Here is a 27,246-nt window from a genome sequence, read left to right as displayed (position 1 = left end):
ATGACCCGCACCTGCCAACAGCTTACACGGAGAGAGGCCTTTGTCGGCTTCCTGTTTGTTATGTCTATGACAAAAAGTGGGCCAAGGTTAAAAAAAGAGGTCTCACTCTCTCATTTCTTTACAGCTCTCTCTCAAACTGACATTCAGGCCGGCAGTTCACTTGCAAATGGAAATGAATATAGGGCACACTTGGATAAATAACTTGCTGTTGATTGAGGTGGCAACCATAAAATCAAAGGATTAGTTTAACATTTTGGGATGAAAAGATTTTTGCCACTACAGTAAATAAAGCGCCAGCAGCCTGTTAGCTTAGCATACAGATAGGAAAGTGGGAAACAATAAGCCGGGCTCTGTCCACCAGTGCCTCTAAAATTTTACAATTAACACATCATATCATGTTTGTTTAATATCTCCAAAAACATCTGTGTTAAAACATCAATTCACAGATTTACAGTGGACTACCAGCCTGACAACTGGCTGCAAGCTGTTACCAGGCAACCAGCACAGACTCCAGGAAATAACTCGTACCAGCAAAGAAATAGTCCTGCAAATTACCTCAAATAAAACTGAACTTGTCATTTTTTCAATATATAACATGTTTATCAGGGAGTTGTATAGGTGCTGGATTGACTCACACTATGCTTTTTTTTTTCTTGTTACAGTCATTGCTCTAAACTAAACTGCTGAGATTAGCCTTATAGTTGACAAAATAGATATAGGAGTGGTACCTCTTACCTCCACAATATGGTTAATTATAAGATTTCCCCAAAATGTTGAACTATTCATTTAATTTTGCTGCAATGTTAATATATTTTAAGCACAAAAATGTACGTCTATGGTGTGCTGAACGATTCGTATTCTTAAGTAAAGTTTTTGCAAGTTTACCCCAGCTTTCACACACGCTCACACGCTCACACAAGTGCACATTCACCCTCTCACACACACTCAGGCACACGCCCACACACTTGTAGAGAGAGCACAGACTGAGAGCTGTTCTGTGCTTCTTGTTGACAGCAGTAGCTCTGAATGGACCGGTCAGTCTGGCTGTTCTCTATCAGCTCCAGCGGCTCCTCAGCAGGGTTGCTGCAGTCAGAGTCTCCACTGTCCTCCGCTGACAGAGACGGCGGACGGCTGCTGTGTCCAGATGACAGGTTGGTCATCTCTGTCTCGTCGTGGGAGTAACGGCCTGAGTCACCAGTTGCGTGGCTGCCCTCGCTGTTGGAGGAGCCCTCTGTGTCCCCGGGGCTCCAGAGCAGCGCCTGCAGTGTGCTGGGCTGGTCTGGAGAAAGGGCCAGCTCCTCTTCGAAGGTCAACACTGTGGTACCAGGGTGGTAGGAGGCAGCGCCGTGTCTCATGCTCTACAACACAGATACATGTTTGATCAGTTAGCTGACTGAAACACATTTCTATTATTCTTTCTTTTTACATTGTAACAAATACTTAGAAAACAAGAACAAGCTGAGGAGGACATGAATCAACTCTGAATATGAGAATCAAGTCTCACAGTTAAACGTGAGGAAGGCAGTAATGTACAGAGATCATATAACAAGAGATTAGGGAATCTACTGATGACACTTCTACAAGCAGGACCCGTCATTCCTCATCTCACCTGTGCTGCTTTATTGTCCTTCTTCATGTTACTGCTGAAGGAAAACCATTTCTCTTTCTTCTCAGTGCTGGACTGAACAGGGCCCAGAGAATTAATAATGAGGCTTGTTCCACCCTGTAATTGAAAGAACATTTACGAAAGAAAACCATGAGCCATATCCAGTACCAACAATAAAGTACAAACTATTTTCATTTGTATGAATCCTCTTGCAGACCCTTGCTTATTTCCATTAATTGTTTACCGTTTATATTTCTTGGTTCTGACCTTTTTTCAAATGAATAACAATTCCCAGTTTCTAAACATTTTCTGGCCTGTAAATAATGGGTTCCAAAGTATTGCTAGGACTGTTTTGACTCTGTTCCATGTTGTACAAGGTGATTATACCTTGCTATCAATGAAATGTTCTTGGCTCATCATTGGCACGGTCACATCAGCGTTCTCAGCTTGTCTCTCAGAGCCCAGATGTCCTGCACCTGCAGCTGTGCTCAATCCTTCACCGTTTGTTTTTACAGCTGAAAGTTTCCTGCAGGGACACAAACATGACTTTACTACAGACAGAAAAAAACCTCAGGGAAACAGAGCCTTCACTGTTAAATTGTTATTGGGCTATGTTTCGGAGGAATGTGGCTGTTACCTGTTTTTGCCTCTGCAAACGATGATGAAAGCGCAGATGATGATGCAGATGAAAGCGATGCAGACTCCCACAGTGATGCCTGTCATTGACTTTTGGTCAAGGTGGTAGAAGCCATCAGAAAAGGCTGTGGGGGATGAAAGTAACACTGTGAATCATCAGTCAAAGTGCAGCCTCAAAATCTTCAACTTCTGTTAAAAAAAGAACCCCGAACCCAGGATATCAGGGGGTTCATGTGTCACCAACCTGTTGATTGTGTTGAGCCACGCGGGAGTCGCGGATCATGACCAGAGGAGAGATCTGCTCGCACCGTCAGCTCCACTGTTTGAGAGAAAGGACCGTCGCCCATGTTGTTGGATGCAGACACTTTCACAAAGTAAATGTGGCCGGGCTTCAGGTTCTCCAGCAGAGCCATGGTGATGCTCCCTGTTGGTGAAAAAACACTTAAGAGGTGGTGGGGGGCTGGGTGAGAGGCTTCACTTTAAACATTGGGGAATGTTTGTCTTTTTTGTGTGTTTTCTCAGGGGGTCATATGATCTTGAAAACATCTAGGATGCCTCAAGAACCAGAAACAACAAGAGCTTGATAGATGAGAATGAGAGGACTGGTTTAGGATAGAGATATTCAATTTCCAAGTCCTTCAAAATAAATGTATTTTTCCTGTCTTAATCATATCAAACATTTATTATTTTGTTATAAACAGATTAGACTGACATCTTATATTTCTGAGTCTGTCGATTCAAAGGTCTCTTTCTAAATTGACACACACTTTTTTCTTCCCAAAACAGTGGAATCCATAATTCAGATTCCACAGAGACAGACAGTAAAGCATTTTTTTTGTATTTGTTTAAATGAGGATAAGAGCTTAAAGCTGCAGTGAACTGCATGTTTTAAAGATCGACTCTGTATGTGGACTGTCCATCTCTAAATATATTCTGTTCTTTATACAGCACAAGTTCAAAATGGCCTTTGTTTTGATGAGGTCAACACGAGGGTAAATCAAAGTCTTTGTTGTTATTTAATGAAACCTCCAATCTTATCAGTAAGACAAAAGCACTGAGCTCAACCCATCCTGGCACCATGAACAGAGGAGGATAGTGTTGAAATGAGTTACTGATTTCCAATGGACCTTTGGAGTGGTAGAGGAGGAAGTCTTTGTGTTTCCCCCTCCACTGCTCATACTGTATTATGTATCTCTATAATAGTCTCCTCACCTTCTCTTTGCAGCACTTGCCATTCCCCAGCGATCCAGGCGTGTCTGGTGGCATACAGGATGGTGTAATGTGTAACAGCTACGTTGGGATCCTCTGGAGGTTTCCATGAAACCAGCGCTGTGTCCACTTCAATCAGAGTCACTTTCACATTAGAGGGGGACAGAGTGGGAGCTGTGCGGGAATAAACAAACAAGAAAAAAAAATCGAATAAATCATTTTGAACATTAAAACAGAGGTAAGTTAAAAGATGTCCTTTCCTTGTCATTATTTGAATGATCATGTTTAATGGGGCATACCAATATGTAAGGAAATACTGGCCTAACAGTCACAAGCCACATTTCAATAAATAACTCTCTAGAGTCTCTAGAATCATTTGTTTATTTTATTTTACAATGACAAACAAGAAAGGTACTGGAGATTCTGTTTGAACATGTATATTGAGTGATATCTACAGTAACACCTCATAACTCAAAACTACCATCACCAAATCTTTCAGAATCAGAAATATTATTAATAATAACACTGAAATGTTTGATAGTTTGCTCTCACCGTCAGGGAAAGTGCTCTGATAGACCACGGGGCTCCAGGGACTGGAGAGCTGGTCAATGTGAAGTCGAATGGCAAACTCATACTTGGTGTTGGGCTCCAGTTCTCGCACCAGGAGTCTCTGCTCATTCCTGCAGCAGAGAGACGTAATAGGGGCGTAAACATCACATATTTGCTTCAGGCCAGATGAAAATCCATCATACGAATCAGTGTAGTCTAACTTGCTATCGTGTCTAGACGCGGTTGTGCCGATCTCTAAAATAAACACTCAGAGGTGTTGGACATCTATCTGTTGAATAAATGTAAAAAAAATCCCATGGTGCAGACTTCAAATGAATATATTTGATTTAGTTGTAATAATCTGCAGATGTTATTAAGTTTCACTGTGTCTACAAAGTGGTCCTTAATTAATAAAGGGTCTTGGCCAGCAGGTGGTGGTATGGAGCTGGGCAGGTAGTGTGCAGAGGAAAGGTCAGAGTAGTTTAAGTGACCTGAAAACTTTAATCAACCACTGTGACTCAAGTTTTTTGTTGTTGTTGAGTGAGAAGTTTTTATAAACAGTAAAAGTGAAATGATACAGATGATGCACTGATAATCACCTTGTGCTGAAGTTTTTTTCCAAATAACATAATTTGTTGTAAGGATAAGAGCAAGAACAGTGAGATCAAACAGAAAAGTACACGAAGCCCAGAGTTACATCTGGTTTCACTTCACATCCATGTCTTGTCTCCAAATAGGAAAACAACGTTAAGTTGTCTCCACATACTGTAGCTTTTAGAGCTGCATTAATCTACATTATGGCTCATTAGATGACTGTAATATTTCAAATACGCAATGTTTCGTTTTTTTGTGGATCAACGGCCTAAAATAACGTGATGAATAATGAAAAAGTTCTTACGTCTGCAGGTAGAGCACCAGGGAGGCGTTCTGCAGGCCTACTGGGTTGCAGCGGACAGTGTAGTTGACCACCTGGCTGGAGGTGAAGGCTGGTCGACCCCAGTGCAGAAATATGGCCGTGGAACTGTTAGTCTTGGTGTACACATTGTGTGGAGGCGGTGGTGGTGGCACCAGGCGATCCCTAACAGCTGAGAGAAATAACATTAACAGTAATGTTACTACCAACACATTTCAGACACAAAACTCACTTTCTAAGATTATCCTTGGACTTACAGACACATCCAGGGGTGCTGATAGTCTGGTCTGCCTGGTATCCATCTCCGACAAAATTATATGCCAGAAGTTTAACATGGTACTTCTTTCGTGGGTCTGCATGAGAAAAAGAGAGACACCAAAGACTTCATGTAAATCATCTTATCATCATCTTAAAATTAAGAAGCCTCTTTGTGGTCTCAGAACTGGACTCAGTAAAGGATTTATTTTTCACCCACACTCACTACATCATCAACACCTAGATATAGGACAACGAGACTCCTACAGCCAACAGGAAGCAGGGTTGATACATGAAAATAGCCTGGACTGTGTGGGTGTGGGGGTCAGTGAGGTTTTCTGGTTGGATGGTGTGGTGGGAAAAAGAGGTGAGGCAGAGCGGCAGATGTTCAGTGCCGTAAGTCCTTTGGTCAGTTTCTGCAGCAGAGCAGAAGAGCACCGACATCCATCACCCTGTCACTCTGAGTCTTTTGAGTGCAAATACGAAGACCCTTTTCTGCCTGCTGGTCAGTGGTCAGTGGCCACTCCTATTCAGGTCCAGAATCTGGGGGTTACATTGAAGGACAAAATCCCCTGGGAAGGACACGGCTGACGGTCAACATGAGTTGTAGGCCTCAGTGACCCCTAAGACCCTGGGCTGAACAAAGGCCAGCTGACCAAATGTCCCTTTAAACCCAAAAAAGAATAATAATTATGGATCTTATCTAAAGTCGTAATCAGTAGCAATACTTTGAATCTAATCTGTCTCGTACTTTTACAGTGAGTGACAGAAATGCAAACTAATCCCAAAGCTTAAATTCTGTTTCCTAAAGTCTTGGTACCAGTTTGATGGGAGACATGAGTTTCATTACTATATTTTCCTAGTTAAAATACAATCAAAGCATTTAATTGACCATATTACATTTTGTTGCATAATAAAACCAAAACAATTTCTATTGCTATATGAGATATTTAAGGGTTCTAGGGAAGGGAGAGACCAGGGGGGATGAAGTTGGGTCCAAAGAGGTTAGAGAAGTTTACGAGGGGCGGAGTCAAGCTACTTGCACCCCCATGCAGCCCTGAGGAGTTTCACTGGAGCCAGACCAGGGCCAGTAGGTCAGGCCGAGATTAAACTCAGAAAGAATCTGAGGTCATGGGTGTGCAACATGAGAAGGGCCTCCTCTGCTGCTCAGGGATCCTCCATGCCCGTATCTTATTTGCAAACACGATTCAGAGAAAATACTAAAGTAGTGCTAACTTTATCAACTGCATCATGAATTATTGCGAGTGGCAAAGACTGAGCAGGGAGATAAAATAAATTCTCCATATAAACTCACATTTCTTGGTGTATTAAAAGAAGAGGGGCCTATGCTTTTGTCCACCTTGTTAGCGTTGTAAGAGTTTTTGTCGGTTTGTTCTGCTTCAATGTCCACCTCCAAAGAGGAGCCGGCACATAGTATGCACCTCTACCCAGCCCCACAATACAATGGGCCTGCCGTAATTATGCAACAGAGAAGCTCTGCGAGGGGGGAAGCTGTGACATCTGGGCCACGACCTTTGACACGGAATCTGGGCAAGCTAAATCCTGCAAAAGGACAGGTTAGAGGGCTCTCTCTGAAGGGGGAGGGTCAAGCAGAGGAAATGAGTGGAAAAACAGGGAAACACTACAAATCAAAAATAAAATGCCACTTAATAGATGATGACTGATCAGAGTGCCTGATGAGAGAACATTTGGAGGATAGCTTTGATTTCAAGAGAGCAAGACACCTGAAGCTCTTCTGTTAAACGTTATAGGATCAAATCAAATGATAAAGTACCCTAAACTGAAGAAAGTTCGGCCATAGGCTTTACTGAAAATGTTTTTGCCAATACAACTTTTCAAAAAAGCCTCTCAAGATTAATAGAATCAAACCTAATGGTCTTAATAAATCATTGAAATCAATTAATCCTCATATATTAAATCTTATAAAAGGCTGGAAAGTTATACAATTTTAATTTTAGCTTAATCAAAGGACTGATAGGATGAGTCAAAACGTTTACCAGCTAATTTTGGAAACCCAACTTCTGTTTTTCGTCAATGAAAAAAGTTAGATACAGAACTTGAGTTATAACGGTGCTTTAATATTCTTAGAAAGCGAAGATCTTCTGGGGATGCAATTCCTTCAGTGAAGACATTTTCTAGTCCATCCTACTGGAATACATCTCACATGGCCATACTCCCATAAATTATGCTGTTTGTATTAAAGGGCATACTTGAGCCATTTGTGGTCACCCCCCTTTTTTACAACCAAAATGCAGATCCTGTCGGCCCTGAGGTTTTGTTCTGGCCTGCGAAAGGCCCCCCAGGCTGCTGCAAGCCAGGCCTGAACAGGGGCCATAAATGTCAACTCCAGCATGAACCCTCACACCAGCATCTATCATCTCTCTCTATCTCTCTCTCTCTCTCTCTCCTCTCCCTCTTTTTCTCTGTTTCTCCTTGGTCCTTACTCACACAAATCTTAGACACAAACACATACTGACACACAATCACTTACGTTTAGTACAAAATAGCCTGTAAACTGGTGGCCAGAACACATAACTATGTCTACATTAAACATGCTTCGCCTCTTTTTAAGTAAAGGAGAGATAAACATGCTAGACAGCCAGCAGCAGTGAGATAAATCTACAGTTGTGCACACAGCGCTGCCCGGTGCCAACAGGTATGAAAGGTATTTAAGCTTTCATGGGCCAAGCAGAAAAAACACATGCGAGGAAAGGTCACATCAGCATGTCATTTATACTCAACCAACACATTCCTGTCCCTCAGGGTGTGCTTTCAATCATGTGGATCATCATAAGTGATCATTTTACAGTCAGCTCAGAGGATGTCCTTCTGCAGCTGAACACAGAGCTGAATCAGCAGAATCCAGTTTTACCACAGCTGGTACTTAAAAATCAATGTTATTGGCTTAAGGGGTTGGGGGGGTAAGGTCAGCATCGGTGAGATTGGAGGAAATACTGTTTACAGTACAAGCATGTATAATTTACAGTGATCACCTGCTGTGAATGATTAGAGGTTAGAATTTGTCCTTATTTGGCCAAAATCTCTGGAAAGTACTTCAGTGTGCAGATATAAGTAATTATCTTTAAATACAGACATATAAAAATACAATATCCTCATGAACAGAAGGAGAGCAGAACACACATGTTTCGTGTGAAGATGCTTACATGTGAAGAAAGAGAGCACCATCTACACATACTGTCTTTGTGCTCATTTTGTGCAGAAGTGTCAGCATCACTGCTGCTTGTCATAAGTTGATAAGAACAGCTTGTAGTTCATCACAAAATGTAGCAGATACAAGAGTACAGTAATGTCTTGAAAAGGAAGGTATAATTGGTCAAATAGATAGAAACCAGTTAGTCCGGTTCCTCACCTCACAGCAGGGTTTTTTTTTTAGCTGCAGTTTCCTGTTTCCACAGGAGGTCAGACGCTGAGTTTTACACAGCTACCCCCTTGTACACAGAGCTGCAGCTAATTCATGAGAAAGAAATCTCAAACTGTAAGATAGCGAGCTCACAAGCCATGCTCATTGTTCTACCTACAGCTCAGTTGGTGAGAGGCTGCATTTCCTTTAGGTCCTGGCTAATAAACTATCTTTGTGGCTTTCAAAGCCAAACACAATGAGAGTCTTTGAAGTCAATGCTCCTCCAGCAACACTGCTCAAAGCAGTCATAAAACACATAATAAATCTGGCTCCACAAAACAGCTTCTCTCTCTTGGATTCACAGCCCTGCAAAGCTCTTTTATCGGGGAGGAACAATAAGATGATTCTTCTTATGCAGCTCTATTTTAGATGTTGTTCATTTCACTGATTGGAAAAATCAGCGAAAGAGCCCAAAACTGTCAACTTTTAAAAACAGCCAATCTAATCAAATAATATGGACAGCGTTAAATAAATCATCATCAGCCTTATTTAAGCCTCGTAAATCATTGAAGTTTCCCTCATTTACAAAGATTTCAAGATACAAAAACATACAAATTACAGCATTTGCAACAATTAAGAACACACAACATTCGTGTTTATAAAAAACAATCACACAGCGAGGTGAAATGATTTGCGATAAATGACTCAAATCATGTAAGAGACATCAGAGTGTCAATCTTAAGGGTATTTTGAACAAGGTTCCACGTGTTTGGGGCAAAGACGCTAAAAGCAGATTGTCCTAATTCAGAGTGAACCCGCGGGACTTGAAGCAATAGACAGACAGTAGAGCGATTATGGTACGGTGCAGTGGACCGGTTCAACATAGACGTTATATAAGGAGGTGTACGACCAAAAACATAAAATGTTTTTATTTTGTTCTAAAAGTAATATAAAACCGGTTAAAGTTAGTAGTCTTTGAAACAACATTAGTTTTCATCACTATCAGTAAAAAAGAGGAGTAGATGTATTGTAGCTCTAGCATTAACTTCAGTGGTTTTAAAGCCGTCGAGCAAAATATCTAACTAGCGTTATGCCTGCAGCCGTGAAGAGTTAACACCTAAAGTAATTTATAGTGCCTCCTCATCTTTCTCTCTTTCTGATCGCGGTCTAGCACTGACCAGCCTGATTTACAAGTCAGCTGCTGACCACCTGGTTGACCCCCTCTTGCCACAGATGGTCAGTTGTCCACTGCACTGGCCCGATCCCTTTTTCCTCTCAAACAATAAAAAGGCCAAAATGAATCTGACCTAAAGGCCAGAGGAGCTGTGATATGCCCCAAACACCATCCTGCAGCTGCTGAAGAGGTGCACACATTGAAATCCTTTGCAGAGGTTGGGAGGTCGTGGAATTGGGATGTGGCGCTGTTCAGTGATGCTCGACACAGGACAAGACTTAAACCAATTAATCACTCATAAGACTGGCTGTCAATACAAGCTGCTCCTGTTTCTGCTTCTGCTTCATTTTATGCATGCATATGGATTGGACAGTGGATAGAGCCGGGGAGAATTCAGGGAGAGAGAGAGTGGGGAATGACATGCGGGAAAGTAACTGCAGGTCTGTGTCATTTGATAAAGTATTTTTATGTTATCAATTAATGTTACATCATTTCATCAATTAGGAAGTGTTCACTCATCTGTAAATATTTGGGTGCAAATCAAATCCTTCGATGTTGTTTTATTTATTCTGTCTTCATTTACACTAAATGTGAACAAGAGTTCTCCAGCTGCCTAATGACCCTACACTAGTAACTAACAACAGCTTATCCAATTGTTAAATAATGTAGGGATTATATTTTTTTAGCATCACAACCAAAAGTATCGAAAGAAACTTTAAAGGAAATTAATTTTCTTCAGCACGATGTGAATTTAAAGCAACAAGATGCTCTTTAACCTTCACACATTATTTTCTTGAAAGGGAACTTGGGATGTTAAATGAAATCTTCTGTCTTGTGTTGTTGTTGTTGTTGTTGTTGAGTTTAGGAGTATAGAAAAACACACAACAATACTTTATAACTTCCAGCATATTAGGCATCCTTGTGGCAGGAGCAGATAACTGAAATGATTTACAACAAAACTCACCAAGGCCTCCGATGGTGTGGGTATGATCTGAAGCACGCAACTGAAGCGGGGTGCTCTCTGGCTGACTCTCCTCGTGGTAGAAGAGTCTGTATCCTTGGACACTGGCTGAATTCCTGGGTGCGAGCTGCCAGCGCACCACTATAGTGGTGCAGTTTAGAGGCTCCAAGTGGAGGTTAGGGGCCAGAGGAACTATCAAGACAAGAGGCAGAACATATGATTTAGAATCTGATAAAAGTTATACAACATAAAGATGGCTTAATATGAAAACCAAACATGACTTCAAAGACTTCTCAACAAACTGGAACTTGTTTTCAGATATCTGGAGTCTCCTCGACAAGTTGTCTAAAGTATTTATGTGGAGAACAGAGGAGGCTCTCGGGCAGCAGTTTTCTTTGAAAGTGAAACTATCATCTGATGCCTTACCAGCTGTTTCACACTCAACGCAGGCCAGAGGTAACAACACTAGCAGTCAAGGGAGCGATTTCACACATTTTTATTTTAGGAATGAGGGGGGAAAAGCTATCAAATAGAGGACTCCTGTCTGCATTTAGAGTGAAGGAAGAAGGCAATAGTGATGGGCAGGAAAAACAAATCCTCCCCTCCCCCGCCTCAAAGCTTCAGATGTGGCTTTAAGCAGCCATATACTTTTCCCCACCCAGAGGCCTTAGTCGCTCCCTTTATGACCCATGACTGAAACCCCTCCAATGTTACTGACAGTGCAGGCCAAAGGTCGGAGAGTAACAAACACAATGCCTTAACAAGATTTTTAGAGGAAGCTCTCCTTTTGATTTTGCCTCATGGTTTGAACAGGGGATCCATAGTTTTGGTCGTCATCTTCCCCCCAGGTGTAGATCTTTTGGGGGATTTTCTAGTAATTTTTATAGTTCTGGCTATCCCAAAATTTGTACTTGTGTTTCAAAAAATATCACGACAACTCTTCCAAATGTTTCACCTTGGGCACTGGATGCTTTCGGAGTGCGGTGGGATGTCCAAGCAGATTGATCCCCCCACCCTACACTTGTGGCAGCAGCAATACGCAGGAGGTAGATGGTGTCAGGCTGCAGGTTTTCCAGTAGATGCTGGGTCTTCTTTCCAGGTAGCTCTACCTGAGAGACTGTGTTGTCAGCACTGGTGCGATAAGACAAACGGTATGCCGAGACTCTTCCCCGACTCAGCTTGTCTGGAAGGGGCTGCCAAGACACCTGGATGTCAATGGGACTGTTACTGGTAAGGCTGAGCTCAGGGGCGCGGACAGGAACTGTGGACCAACACAACAGAGAAGGTTTAGTGTAAAAGAAGCCTGTGAGGCGAAGAAATGGGTTAAGTCACCTGATAAGTTACTGGTCTTTCTAAAATATTTTTTTGTGGTAGCTAAATAGAAAACATCTCCTCATAAACATACTAAATCACAGTTGGATGAATTCTACCATCGACATTTCTGAGAGCTACTCTGATTGGTGCATTGAGAGCCTAAGTGGAGACACAGTTACACCAGTTGAGATACAACTGGGAGTGGGCGATAACAGGATATCTTTACTGTAGGGGAACATCATTTTGCCGGCTATAATATGTGTGGTGGCATGAGGCCATTCTGGAAGATGTTACAAGTCAATGCAGGACTGTTACATGACAACATCTAGCTTCTTTAGGTTGAATCTCCAAAACATGTTTCATAAATAGGAACAATTTTATATAAAATTGCATACAAAACAATACAGTAAATCTAAACACTTTTTGTTGACCACCATGTTGGTAACTGACATCGAACCTGGAAGACAGAACCAATCATAGAGGCTGTAATTATGTAGCATCAATATTTGATGCAGCTACAAGTCTGGCATCTCTTGTTGTTGTTGTCAAATCTCAAAGAAAAGGTTTTACATGTTTAACGAACCAAAAAGGTTTCTTTTGCTGTCCCCTCATTAAATATGCAATTGCAATTGTCTTTACCAGAGCAGCTACTAGGGGTGATAACCTGCCGCACAAGCTATATGATATAATTGTATATTCTCAGTCACGTAGAACAGACACACCTCTGGTCCAGAGGCCGAGCACATGAGAAAATTAAGTTTGCCAGAAACTGTAAAACCCTCCAGGGCCATAAAAACAGATACACATATTTACACATAAGCTTGTATACAAAGTCACATTCATACATCTACACGCACTGTGTACACTAATCCTTTCATTTTTCTTACATTGAAAACAGAGTTTATTCACAAACATGAGCACCACCTGGTCTCTAGCAGTCTGTTGAAGGAGCAATAAAAGCACTCCTTTATCTGCTCATCTCACTCTTATACATAAACGATCTCAATGTTTTGTTCACTGTGGAAAGGATTGGTAATGTTTGCCTCACCATCCTCGAGTGTGTGCTGGAACACGTGATCAGACATTCGACTGGCTCCCATGGGCATGTAGGCCACCACGTAGAAGGTGTAGTTGCGAGCTGGCTCCAGGTCGTCAATAATGTAGCGAGTTGTATCATTTCCAATGACCACTTGATATTCTTCATTGTTTAATCCTGGAAAAGTTACAACATTGTAAACTGAGACTAGCAATTAAACTGTGTATAAAAAAAACAAAAACAGTCCTTCTAGATGGGAAGTTAATTTTTCAGTAAATATATTTGTTAAGACAAATTGCATCATGATCTAAGACTGCAGGTTGTGAACCAAAAAAGTATTCACAGTGACAACCCAGGAGATAAAACAAAAAAAACAATGTAGCAAAACAAACATTATAACGTTTCTGTCGCTGCATTGAAACTGAACCTTACCAGATATTCATCTCCATTAACTTGCTCTAGTTTGTCAGATAACCTACAGTACTGTCGGCTTGTGTTTTAATTAGAGCAGACTGGCAAAGTCACAGAAAAGATGTTCTTGTGTACAGGGCAAAGAGTTACCTTGTCTGATTCCTGACCTGGTAAAAAAGGATTCTCAAGCAGTAAATAAAAAAGCTTTCTCCGTAGTCTGTGTGCCTCAGCGGGCCTTGCTGAAAAGCTTAACAAAGTCCTGCTTCCTGTCCAGTTCACAACCCCCACTTCTCTTTAATAATACACACTTTAGGATACTTAATCAGCCTCCATGTAGTGGCTTCAGGTGCAGACCAACCGTCTGACACTCAGTCAATGTCAATGACAGCTATTCTGTGAGACTGGGACTAAGGAGAGTGTGTGATTAAATCTTAATTAAGTGCATGAAAAATAAATCCTGGAAAATTCTAGGAAAAAAAAACAGAACATCTTTTCAGCTTTTTCTTCTTTTTTTTTAACCTCCCTACCCCCCGACAGAATCTAGCAGGTGTTCCTTTCTCCTTAGTTGAATTCTGTACTTTCACCTTCTCAATGGAAGTCACTGGCATTATAATTAAGTGCAGTGCTTGAATGAACAAGCTGATTTTTTTTCTCTCAAACGTTGTATTGTTTGAATGTGACTCTTGTCAGTAAGAGTTCCCAGGAAAGCTGAAAGGCCTTTCTGCTGCCAAACAACAACCCTCATGCTAGTTGTGAAGAGTTTTGTCTGCATCCTGAGTTTGATCACGGAAAGGACCCTCAACTTGAAACTCCTCAAGTCGACGGTCTGTAAACTGTGTTCATTAGCAGCTACTACCAGAATAGACCCAAAGCTCTGACAGAACTGTCTGCCATGTCGTTGCATTGTGGGAAATGTAGTCAGTAAGAAATAATAATGGACAAGTGAAATAGATCGATATAAATCAGATATCTCTCGTGTTGCTCCATGAGTTTCAATCCTTTTTTTTTTTTTTTTACAGTCCATCATGTGTTGAATAATGTTGTGGGAGGGCAATTGGTTGAGTACTCTTTTAAAGGACATAGATTTACATGTTTAATATTTTGACTGTTACATTATACTAGAGACATTATCCCTGTGCGACAGCAATTGACAATATGATCCCTTCTCACATTCTCTCTTTTGTTCACACATTACTCACCTTCAGCCTTAACATAGTGCACCGAGTAAGCGATAACTTTATCCGAGTTATATTGAGGTCTCTCCCAAGCCAGAAGGATGGCAGAGCTCGACACAGTGTCGGCTCGGATATTCCTGGGAGCACTCGGCCGATCCTCAGACATCACCACAATGAGCCTCGCCATGGAGAGAACCGATCCCTGCTCGCTCTCTGCCTGGCACTGATAGATGGCGTCGTCCTCCGGGATGATCTGGTTGATGACCAGTTTGCTGTGCGGCAAACACACACACAAACAGATGTGAAGAGTTTGCACACAGATGGCTTTATCTTGAGGCTTCAGGGAGTCGTCATATTATAAATACTTTTTACAAGCGCTGACAGTTGAATAAGATTAAAGGGAAACCAGCGACGACCCCGTTTGCATGGCTGTAAATTATTCAGTTTCCTTTCTGCTGTAAGGGCAGCAGTGAATTATTCATCTAAATTGTTGTAAATTGGCCAATAAGGACTGCTAAACGAGTGTGTCATGCTAAAAGAGGTTAGGGTTCCTGCTTTCAAAAATCTCTGTGCATTCTGAAGCAATTACATTTGTCTTGTCAGAAAAGGAAAATGTGTTTCCCTTTAAATGAAAAGAAGCATACCTGTTGTACATCTTAATCCGACCGTTGGAGTGAACTCTCTCTCCATTCTTTAGCCAAGAGATTAGAGGAGTTGGAACTCCATCAGCTTGGCACACAAAGCGGGCAGTGCCGGCACGGGGACGGGTCACGCTCTCTGGCCATTCAACCAAGGAGGGTGGTGCTATAGAACAACAACAACAACAACAATTAGAAAACTGTACACAAAAAGTTTAGAATTTACTTTCTGAACGATAAATAAAACAAAACACATAAAGTCAAACTTTTGTAAGCCTTTACCTAAAACTGTGACATTGGCTGCAGCGACAGTGTAGTTCCGTGTGCGGGGTGTAGTGGCTCTGCACATGTAGACTCCTGCATGCTGAGGCTTGATGTCTGTGATAATGAGGTTACCATTTCCCAACACTTTGGTGTTGTAAACGTCTATTGACTTGCTGTCCGCGCGGCTCCAGGAGATGATGGGTCGTGGATTTCCTGTGGCCATGCATTCCAGGATGGCATTCTGGTGCAGTGTGACTGAAATGTTCTGCGGCCCTGCGATGATGCGAGGCCTCTGGGGAAGCTGTGGGTTTGGAGCTGCAGCATGAACATGAGAGAGAGAGAGGAAGAAGGGAGGTAAGACGGTGCATTTTAAGTGCATTCAGGTGACAAACATTGTGACTTTTGTGTATATGTCTCTGTACTCTCCTTTAAAAAAAGGAAGAACTAAGTATAAGAATTGTTAAAGAACACCCATCCCATCACATATGCCTTTTACAGTTATCCTGTAAGTGCTATGTGATTGATACTTCACCACTAAAGATGATGCTCTCATCATAATACACCTGCAAAATGGGAACTGTTTGACACACCTGGAGTGACTGTAAGGGTGGCCTCCGTACTTCGACGACGGCTGGCAATGTTGGTAGCGATGCAGCGGTAATTTCCTGCATCTGATCGCTGCACGCCATAGATCTGGAGAACACCACTGGGCAGGACTGTGATTCTGGATGTCAGAGACACAAACAGATTAGACAAAGTGTTGAGCAAGAACAGTAGGAAGCAATTACAGATCACAACCGTTAACATCTGAATATGGGTAAGGGTGGTCAAGGACATCTTCCGCTATCATGCTAAAAAAAAATCTTCTATCCAGAAGGGTATCCAAATGAGTTCCATGAGGTTGAAACTGAAAACAGCAGAGAGAGCTTACCTTTCAGTGGTGAGGGGTAATGTGACACGATTGAACTCCCAGGTGATGATTGGAGGAGGGTGAGCACTGATTTTGCACGAAAACCTGGCGACTGAGCTTTGGGTCACCACAATTGACATTGGCTGGATTGTAAAAGAAGATATACCTGCAGCAGAACAAGAGACAACTTTTAACAAACATTCAACATCGTATAATGTATCGCACATATTCATTTCATGTTGAATGTTACCGATGATAAACTGAATTTGATGATTTTCCTCTGAAATATGTTACTTCAACAATGTTTCCTTCACTTTATAATGTGTTACGATAATACACTATGAAACTAAATAAAGTAATTATATTATTGGGCCGGCCAAGTTCACAATATAAGAGTCATAATTGGAACATGTGACAGTCACTTAACTTAATTTATAAAAACAGATTCATTGAAACTAAGCAACATTTATTCATTTCTAAAGGCAGTAAGGGGACGATTGGCACATATGGACAGCTTCTACTCACACACAAAGCTCACTGTGTCTTGCACAAAACAGGTTTTTCCCAATGGTTAATGGACTTGAGCTCAAAGTGCTTCAACACCACATTCACACCTACCCATTCACACACTGATGGCAGAGGTTGTTAAGTCACCATCAGAAGAATCTAATCCCATTCATACACATTGATATGCCACAGACAAAGCAGCAGGAGCAACTTGGGGTGAACTGTCTTGCCCAAGAACACATCAGACATGTGGCTGCAGGAGCTGAGGATTGAACCCTCAACCTTTTGATTGAGAGAGAACCGACTCTACCAACTGAGCCACAGCCACCCCAAAGACTGCAATTCAGGACATAAGCGTATATATGTTTTCTTCTAAAGATGAAGTCAAAGAAAACACATTTGCCTTGAGGAGTTTCATAAAGGCTGGTGTTGTATTTCCCTCTATGAGTTTCCACAACACCTACTTGGACATAAAACCATGTCACAAATCACAATAGATGTCTAATCTAAATCCAAGTCTTAATCAATACTTTTTAAAACAACTAAACACATTTAGCTATTGTATTGTCTATCTCAGATGTAAACCCTGCCATTCAAAATGCATTGTTGTATTTCAGACATCCTTCAGATCTAGAAGAGCTGCAGGAAGGTGACGACTGGAGTGGAACAGCTACATCCTGCATGGATAGAGTTTCTCTGAAACTGAGCTGTTGTCAGCCACCAGCTGAGCAGCAAGCAGATGAGGCCCAACGTGAATTACAATGAGGCCTTTAATAGAGAAGCAAACACCTAACAGAAGTGTGTTTATGCTTTGTATAATTCCTGATGTTGATGTTGAAGTCCTTTTTGTTAATAAAGGCTCTAGGAGGATATAAGTGCTGAGTGCCATGATGGCTGCTCAATGCTATACTGTCCCCCACTCTGAGTTAAAAAAGCTGCTGAAGCCTGAGGCCAATCATTTGTTACAAGAAATCAATTGCACTGTTGTTTGTAAAAGAGCAAATACTGAGATTACCAACAAAAACAACTGTTTGCATCACCACATGCTAACATTTAATGTATTAACATCAATATGCCATCCAGGACACAGATCAATCAAGGAACTGTTCTTTCTCAAATTAATCAGAAAAATGTATTAGTACGACTCTGTATCAACAAAATAACATTTTCAAAATGTAAAACTGCTGCCAGCATTCAGGATAAAACTATCGCCTCTTAACTTAAGTGATAAACAATCCAGCTGTGTTACTCTTCAGCCTCTGTGTAAACATCCAGAGCTTCTTGACTGTTATATTGAATCCTTAAAAAACCTTAAACATAACATCAGAATGTCATGTTTTGGGTTAGGGTTTGAAAATGCTGCGTGGAAATGATTATTGAATATAAAATATGTTTGACACTAAACACAACATTCAACAGAGAAAAACGTTAACCTCGTACAACTCTAAGCACAGTCACTTTATTCTTTGCCTTTATTTTGATATCAGACATGTTTCTTAGAGTATTTTTCTGTGGCGACATACAACACCCTGCAGTGGTTAACTTTGCTTTCGAGAAAATTCCACAGGAAACCCCTCCTGGGTCATAAAAGCACAATGTTGTCTGTGAGGGCCATGATGGATGGCTGTGTGTTAGCAGTGTTGCCAGGTGTTGTAGTGCTAAAAAACAGAAGAGCTCTGACCACAAAAAAAAAAAAAAAAACATTTAATGACTTACACATCACACCAGTGACAAGACATTTTTCAAGGGCTGAAAACTTGTTTTGTGGGGATGGTGAAATAACGATATTAAGATTATAATTCGATTTTCTGATAAAAAAATATTCCTCCTGAATGAATTCACAGATTGTAGTCGTAACTGATTGTTGTCTAAGTTTTTGTTTGATGGCGGCTTCCTCTTTTTTGGTCATAGTATCAAAAGTATAAAAAATATAGAGGTGTGAACAAAATGACTCGCAGAGGAGGTCGTGTTTTCCAGACTGTAAGGAAGAATCCTGAGATTTGTACACAGAATTATTCATTTTGGAGAACTAACAAGTCGTCCTCACAATCAGATTCCTTCACCCCCATCATCACATGTCACAAATAATCAAAAGTAGTCCTGAGATGTTACCCCTCTTAGCTCCACTGTGTCTGATTGAGGTAAAGACAGCAGTGAGAGAGGCTTTCACACCCAACACACACACTCTCCGACCCCCTGTGTTACAGCAGACTCTTACCAAAATGCCATTAATGTGCTGAAGTGACGAGACTGTGGGGCACAAGAGATGATCTGCACTCATCTTCTGCTTCACTACTTTGTCTTTACATTCAGTCAAATGATGCTAGATTGACAAACAGAAGGATAATTATTGATTATTGATTAACTGCTAAAACAAGGTAGAAAATCTATCGCCGCTGGTTGGTCATAGCTCTTCCAGCTGAAAATAAAAGGCTGACCTTCTGCTTTGAGCGATGATGTTTGTGGATGGGGATGCTATGTTGTGCAGATGAAAGATCAAGGCTAACATGATGCTGTGTCTTATTTTTACTGTCACTATCTAAATGAGCTCACTCTGCTGTCGAATCTTTGTGTGCTACAACTAAAATGACAGAATTGTTTTTTTAAATTCCACCAAAAATGTTAAATACAAATGTGACCTTAAGGCTTTTATGCTGTAAAATTCTGCCAACGCTAACAGAATAAATCCCTTGGTCTATTCTCCGAAAGCACAAAGAAACAGTTCTGACAATCTGCTCGCTCTGCTTCTGATCTCACCTCTCACCTCTGACCCCACAAATCCTTGTTTGCACCCAACTCAGGAGATCCCCCAACTCCAGGATCTAAAGCCAAAATAACTGCTGCTCACTGCTGGCCTGCAAACTGCATCAAAATCACTCTGTTATCCAGCTGCAAGGTTCTGTGATGGTTTGATTTCTTGTGTATTGATGACTTCTGGCTGTTGATTCTGATGCCACAAAAAATGCGAAACTAAACACCAAGTTAGAATGGATTACAGGAGGGTAAGTTTTAGAGAGTCAATTTCTACATCACTACAAGTCACACAGCATTATGTGACAGCAACGTCCTGAGTTCAAATCTGAGACTGTCCATATGTCTGTCTTGTTTTATCTCTTTGTGTTCTACCTACAGGCCAAGCTGAAGAGTGAAGCTGTGTTTGAATCATTTAAGCTTGCAGATAGGTCTGCTAATGCCAGCAGCTCAACACACTGAAGGTCAAGGGACAGGCCAGGCCCAAACAAAGATTCCCTTACAAATACCAGGAATTAGTTCAGCCCTCTGTCTCTGCTTAGGTTTTCAGCCAAGGACACATCGTGGCATAGTAGACCTGCATCTTGAAAATCCATTTAGCTTATCATCTCAAAATTATAATTTACTTAACTTGGAACCAAAAACTTGAACAATGTATTTGAAATGTGGACAAGGCTGAAAACACAGTGAACACTGTGAGTTATTTTGTTCTTTGTATAGATCTACATCAGACCTCAACAAGGCTTTTTTTAAGCTCTAAAAAGTCATTTTAACCTGGGTTTATCAATATGACATGTAGCTTGTTCAACTGTGTGGATGGAAATGATCCAACCGCCCCCAACACAACCCAACCGCCATGCAGGGTCCAATCTCTTAGGGAGACATTAAAATTGATCATGCTCTCCTAATCCTGCAGGCTGACACTAAATTGACGACCCCCAGCATCATGGAGAGACCTGTAAAAAACCATCACTGAAACAGTGAAACAGCCTTGTAAAGTTTAACATTTATTCCTCTTGTGGTTCTTACTCCTAAAGTGAGAATGGGTTCAATGCAAGGTTATGCCAAAGTAAGTTATCTTAACTCTTAATCATGTCAAATTAATCATTATTTAATGAGTGATGGCTCCTTAACAATGTTCAGTGACCCCCGCTGAACATAAATAAAAGCCTCTGGAAAAAAAAGGGGGACTGATAAGCAAGAAGGAGAAGAATGCAGAGCTACAAAATACCCACAAATCAATCACGAGCTGGATGGCAGATGTGCTGCTTCTACACGCGGCCTGCAGGACAGTCAAGTGACCACTAGCCTGGCCAAACAAAGAACCATTCCGATGAGCAGCGTGACCTCTCAAAACACCGCCTGGGTAGTGGGGGAGCGGTGTTGGAAGAAGCATTCATCCTCCCTCCTCCCTCCTCCAATCCCTTATCTCTGCCACAAAGTTTTCCAATCATTCAACAGCAGCCCTCCACTCAGCACACAAAGTGGATTCATTGTCTTTAATCTCCATATCAGCACATGGAGTCGAAAAAGTCAATCTGTAAAGAGCCACATTCTGGTTATTAACAAAGTTTCATCCTTTTTCATTGAGTTTCATATAAATAAGAACTTGTCAGATAAAAAGTAATGTAATAATGTAATAATGTAAGAAAAGTAATGTTATAAACGACAGATAAGAAAGATGCTCATAACCACCAAAGTAGACTCATGGATGAGCATTGCAGGAACTGATAAATCAGGATGAGAATCCAGTATAATTTTAAGAAAGATTTAAGTCCCGTGCTCTGTCTCACTGCCCTCTATCTATTGAACAATTTAAAGAGACCTTTGACCCCTGGGCCTGCCGTTCAGGGGTACCATGGTAACCTTTCGTGTCCAGCAGAGGAGAAAAACAAGATTCCAGGCTTTGATTTGTTTCACTTAAGGCCATTTTCTTTCATACACACCACAGCTCACACTGTGAGACGTTTACTTTCTTCTTATTGGGTTTCTAATTGTGCCCATCCAGACTCCCTCCTTAGCAACTTCAAATGTCGCTGTGGTCCAGGCCCTATAGCTGCCAAAGGACACACTAGTTTGAGTTAAAGTTCAGCAGCAGCTCCTTCATTTAAAGCTCTATATTTCTCTCAGCATTTAAGAAAGTAAATTACCTATAGTATAAGATGTGTAACATCTGTGTCTAACAGAATCACCACAGTGACAAAAAAACAGACTAAAGCTGCAACATAGGATGCCATTATAATGCACCGGCATATATTTTATAGTCAGAAGCTTTAGGTTGTCATAATAATTGTACAAGATCACCTAAAATATATGCAGGATTTCTTCAGTAGCCGTTAAAGCAATCCTCCAGCACAGGCCCAAGAATTGACTTCATACTCAGTTGGCATAGTGTCCTCATTAAGACTGCTCCTGGAGTTTCATTTCTATCAACTATCAACATGTCGGAATCCAGCATGGAGGCCACAGTGTATCCTACAACTACAAGTTGATGAAAATCAGAAGTTTTCCACGCTTTACATGCTTTGGGTACCTGAGGTATAACATGGTGTTAATGTCTAAAAAAAGGAAGCCATCTCTGGAGGCAATCTCTCGACTAAAATCCCCATCAATCTAAAGTCTATTGACACAAGTCACATGGTGAGGCTCATGTGTCACATTCCTTTTCATCATGGCCAAATCCCTTCTCACCTTTGTGCTTCAGCAACACAATGTTTAAGGTTAAACTCCTTCATTGCCATGTAGGGCTGGGAATCTTTGGGTGTCTCACGGTTCGATTTGATTTTGATTCTTGGGGTCACGATTTTGATTCAGAATCGATTTTCGATTCAAAAAGATTCTGGAGTCATTGATCCATGGAGTCAAAGTCTATTTATGAATGAGACGAGTACATACTGGAGGATCTACTCCAGTCATCTGTGAGACTGAATTTCTTGTTGCTCTATTTGGCATTCTACTGAGTTAAAGAGGCAGCCTGAGCACTTAGCAGGGAGTGACTGATTAGCCCAAAAAAATAAAATAAAATATATTATATATAATATGTAACGATTTTTGGAAGTCATGAATCGATTTTAAATCTTAGAAGAGAAGAATCTTGATTTTTACATAAATCGATTTTTTTCCCGCACCTCTATTGTCATCACACTATCCAAAGGAAGAGCAACAGATCCAGAGCAACATGTGATGTAAAGTATTAAAATCATCATCACCATCCCTGCACTATTAGGAATGTGAATCTGTCACTTCTGAACTTTTAAAGAATACAACTTCAGGAAAAGGGGAAACGTAGCATGGATGACAATTGACAAAGAGGGATAACTCATTTCTTCTGAGAAGAAGATCAAAGATATTTTCACGCACAGCCTTTCCCCGGTTAAATATATCCAAGTAAATGACCACATATTGTCAGATCTCTAGGCAGACTCTCTTACAAAAGACAGGTCATACTAAACAGCTATACTGTTGAATCAGGACTGTGATTTTACAATCTAAATCCTCAAATCAACTCAGATATTTTACTCTTTTACTAGAATAAAAGTAATTAGCCATGCAGTGTTGAACAGGTCCAGCTGTTCCGTCCACTGATACGAGAAAGAACAATTGCCCCCAAAGAAACCCTATTCTTTTGCAAACAGGGGGGTTAATATGGACAAAAACGGTCAGTGTGAAAAGCTTTTCACTCTTTCACCACAGTAGTTAGGCAGAAAGCAATTGTGTGCAAAGCCTCCAGCCACTACTGACCTGGTGAGGGCTGCAATAAAGTTTGGTCATTTAGACACTCAGGGTAAAGGCAGTGGTACTGGGAAAGGGCAATTCTCATTTGTGTGTGTGTGTGTGTGTGAGTGTGTGTGTGTGTGTGTGTGTGTGTGTGTGTGTGTGTGTGTGTGTGTGTGTGTGTGTGTGTGTGTGTGTGTGTGTGTGTGTGTGTGTGTGTGTGTGTGTGTGTGTGTGTGTGTGTGTGTGTGTGTGTGTACGTGTGTACGTGTGTGTGTACACACTTGCAACAACCCCCACTGCTACCTCTGTGTCCTTCAACTGAGCATTTCTCAGGTATGTGCAAACTTTATGAGCTTCCAGATAGACTCTCAAGCAGGTCTAAGTGCCATTTTAAACAAACTAGTAAAGCTTACTGGCAGCCTTTACCACCTCTCAACTTCAAACTATAAAGCACTCTTTAATTAATACAACTATTTATGTGATTCAAGCTCCAGGATCAATCTGTATTACAGCTGTCATCTCCAGCAAAGAGCAAATACAGCCTCATAAAAAAGTCATGTTAACTATCTAAGGAAGCTTTTATGTCACTCACAATAGTTGCTCTCCATTTGTCCACACATTTTATGAATCCAAAGAGAATTATTTCAAAAATGCCATAAGATTTAATAAGCTCTTAGTGCTGAAGAAATGTGACTAATGGTTGTCTCAGAATCTGCAATCATTTTTGTTGTTAAAACAGTAACTCATTAAAAGTGATCTCCAGTAACTCAGAATGACATTTCTGAACATTTTTTGGGATAAATGAATCTCCCGTTGAGGAATTACACAGGAACAAGGACTGCCATACCAGATCAAGACATGCACGAAAGCCTCACTAAATTAATTTGAAAATAGATTTCAGCATCTTTCCTTGAATGATAAAAATGCATGTTTAAGCAGTGATGGGAATGCTGATAAAAGGTCAACATACATTCTGCAAAAGTGGCACAGCAAGATGCATGTCCTGTGGTGTAGGAGGAGGGGATATAAGGTCCCAAAAGACCAACTCTGCCTGGAGCTTCTCGACCCCCCTTTAAAATATGAGGCCAGCTCTCATGGCACGGGGGGGTGGGGGGTGGGGGAAAGCATTCCAAAAGAACAATTCCTCAAGCGAGCAGGGTGCAATAACATGAAAGCCTCAGCCTGTGAATAGGGGTCATCTGCTCTTTAGCTTTGGAGCGGCAGTATCCTGGACAGCTCCTAACCTTTCAAATCTGCTGCTCCTTCATTAACACACCAATGGGCATCTTCGCCCTCCAAAAAACACAATCTTCTTGGCTTTTACTTGAATACATTGTTCCGCTTCCTCCTCTGATACTACCAAAGATGGCAGGAATGCAACACTAAGCAGCAATTAATAAATGTTTAAAAGTGCACATCTCCATGACTGATTTATGCATTTGAATCTAACCCAGTAATTTAACCAGTGCAAGACACTATAGCTAAAGGCCTGAACACGATCATAGCTGAGTATCTCATCACGTCACATGTTCTCCACTTTGTTGCCATTCACAATGTTATTCCAGCATGGTACTCACTTGCGATTGTAAGACGGGCTTTCTGGCTCAGGATAGCTCCATACTTGTTCTGAGCGAGGCACTGATAGAGCCCTTCATCTGATTTGTCTCCTCTTCTGTTCTCCGCCTCTGAAATAAAAAGGGAGCCGTTCGCGAGCAGGTACACCCGTTCACTCTCCAAAACTTTTACTCCATTTTTGAGCCACCTGACGTCGATGGGTGACTCTCCATGTGCCTGACAGTCCAAAATAACCGCCTCCTTCCGCATGACAGTGGCATCATGGGGCTCCTTGATGAAAAATAACTCACTAAAGCATAAAACACCTGAAAAAGAAAGAAAAAAATGCATATGAGGAGTGAGCATGGTTATCAGCATGGGGCTGTCAGTAAGGGCGAGGAACAAGGCCCAAAAACATGTCCAGAAAGGGAACACACATTTTCTACTCTGATCTAACTTCTGGCATTAAAGGTGAGTTTTAAACTGGTCTGAATGTGTGAGAAAGTAGTGAAATATATCTGAGGCTGAGGTCTCGGATGGATTCATGTGCGACACAGATTAAAAGTCACTACAAAGCTGGATAATCACATCAGAGAGGGTTGGAGGCCCACCAGCATGAGATCTAATGTCCTGTACAGTAATCAAATTATAGAGTCATAGAGTCTTTCTGCTCCACTTTAATCCAATTAGGTATGGCTCATAAAGTCACTAGCTGAAGGTGAAACAGTTGATCCTATCCATCCCTTTGGTGTACACAAAAGCCTATTACTGATCTCTCAGCAGGAGCTTTTACATAATGTTACATTAATGTGACCTTTCTGGACTGAATCAGAATTAGAATCAGCTTTATTGGCCATGTATGCTTACACACACGAGGAATCTCTATGTACAAAAGTACAACATTAAATATAAACTTAAATAAGCAAAGACTATACAAGGCTAAATAAGACAATCGTGCAAACATGCTGAGATGAGCTTGATAGTAAATATGTAATTATGCAACAGATGGTTAATATATATATATTTATATATATATATGTATATTTAGAGAGAGAGAGTGTGTTTCATCCCCTAAATACTTTGATTGAATATATCTGTAGCATATTTGCGGTTTACTCAGCTAAAGTCAAAGCAATTACAGACAACCTACAACTTTGTGATCTTAATGGACATCACAACCTTTTCAAGTGACAGGTTTTTTTTTTCCAAATCAAAGACAGGAACCACACATGAATCCTGGCCACAGTATCTTTCCTGAGCCATTTTTTTTGTCCAGCTCTGTTTGACATGAGATGTATTGAATTGTTGTAATCTGTTCTCCAGTTTGTAAACCCTGAGCACACTGTTGTTTGTAATGCTTCATCCATATTGTCACTTTACTCCTGTCTGATCTGCCCTGAAAACTAACCTATATAACTATTAAAAACATAAAAGTATCTCACACATTATTCGTTATCCACACCATTTCAATGGCGTATATTTTGTCTGTTTAACATGAAGCCTACAGCAGCCGAGAGAAATACAAAAGTGTTCAAATGGAAATGGCTACAGTTACGGACATGAAGGGGTTAAAACAATTAAGACAAGCATGACTTTGGAAGTTCAGAAATTGAACATGTTAAATGTACAAATTAAAAAAGGCTTAAACTTTAATATTGTAATTCGTGTTTCAGGTTTTAGGTCAAATCTGGTGTTCATAGCTAAATATCAATTACCATTTAGTTAACCCTTTAAATGACAGAGAGGAGCTTTAAACTCAGATCTGTCTAACATGAAGGACACAGTCTCTCACAGTGATGCACCAAACACTAGAAGTCAAACCACAGATCATTTGAAACGCTTCTTACCTGATATTGGAAGAAAAACGAGAAAGAACAGCAAGCGCTGATATAGTTTCCTTTTGACGAGCGCCATTTACATGAATTGTCAAAGCATGCTCGCTACTCTCTCATAGTTGTTTCCTCCAGATGAACTGGGCAGCTACTGAGGTGGAGGAGGGCTGGTGCTGGTTTCCCTCCTCTAGGATGGACATCGATTAATCCCGGCTGTGCGGGTCTTTTTGTCCAACGCCACCTAGTGCACAGAAAGGGCAAACATGTCAAATGGTCCTGCTGAATTCAAAACATCCCGGATCAGGTGTGGTGTGAGCTGGTGGTGGAGCTATCACTTATTTGAGCCTGTAGTTAAGAAGCTAAAACTTAATTTATATAAGCATTGAAAACGTACAAGTAGGCTATTCTTTCTGTATAAAAACGACTCTTAATAGTTCAAGGCTAAATTAACT

General features: G+C 41.0%; 1 protein-coding gene across 1 annotated transcript; it reads right to left on the bottom strand.

The window, feature by feature from the left end:
- Positions 1–545: 545 nt before the first annotated feature.
- On the bottom strand, positions 546–26,876 carry prtga (protogenin homolog a (Gallus gallus)). The gene is made up of 19 exons (XM_061046288.1): positions 26,810–26,876; positions 24,986–25,288; positions 16,455–16,599; positions 16,114–16,247; positions 15,542–15,838; positions 15,266–15,425; positions 14,646–14,893; positions 13,048–13,212; positions 11,641–11,946; positions 10,689–10,877; positions 5,171–5,266; positions 4,899–5,085; positions 4,004–4,131; positions 3,455–3,625; positions 2,487–2,666; positions 2,244–2,367; positions 1,994–2,132; positions 1,610–1,723; positions 546–1,358 (listed from the first exon to the last, which is right to left on the bottom strand). The coding sequence occupies exons 1-19, from the start codon at positions 26,874–26,876 to the stop codon at positions 936–938; spliced, it is 3,576 nt and encodes a 1,191-aa protein (XP_060902271.1). The 3' UTR covers positions 546–935.
- Between the last annotated feature and the right edge of the window lie 370 nt (positions 26,877–27,246).

This window comes from Labrus mixtus, chromosome 1 (assembly GCF_963584025.1).
Source record: "Labrus mixtus chromosome 1, fLabMix1.1, whole genome shotgun sequence".
NCBI lineage: Eukaryota > Metazoa > Chordata > Actinopteri > Labriformes > Labridae > Labrus > Labrus mixtus.
This window is presented reverse-complemented; position numbering and strand designations above follow the sequence as displayed.

Coding starts and splice junctions, on each gene's coding strand:
- prtga (XM_061046288.1), bottom strand. CDS start 26,876: ATGGCGCTCGTCAAAAGGAAACTATATCAGCGCTTGCTGTTCTTTCTC. Junction 10,878..11,640: donor GAAAGCATCCAGTGCCCAAG/GTGAAACATTTG, acceptor TTGTCTTGATAG/TTCCTCTGGCCCCTAACCTC. Junction 2,368..2,486: donor TGGCTCAACACAATCAACAG/GTTGGTGACACA, acceptor CATCCCCCACAG/CCTTTTCTGATGGCTTCTAC.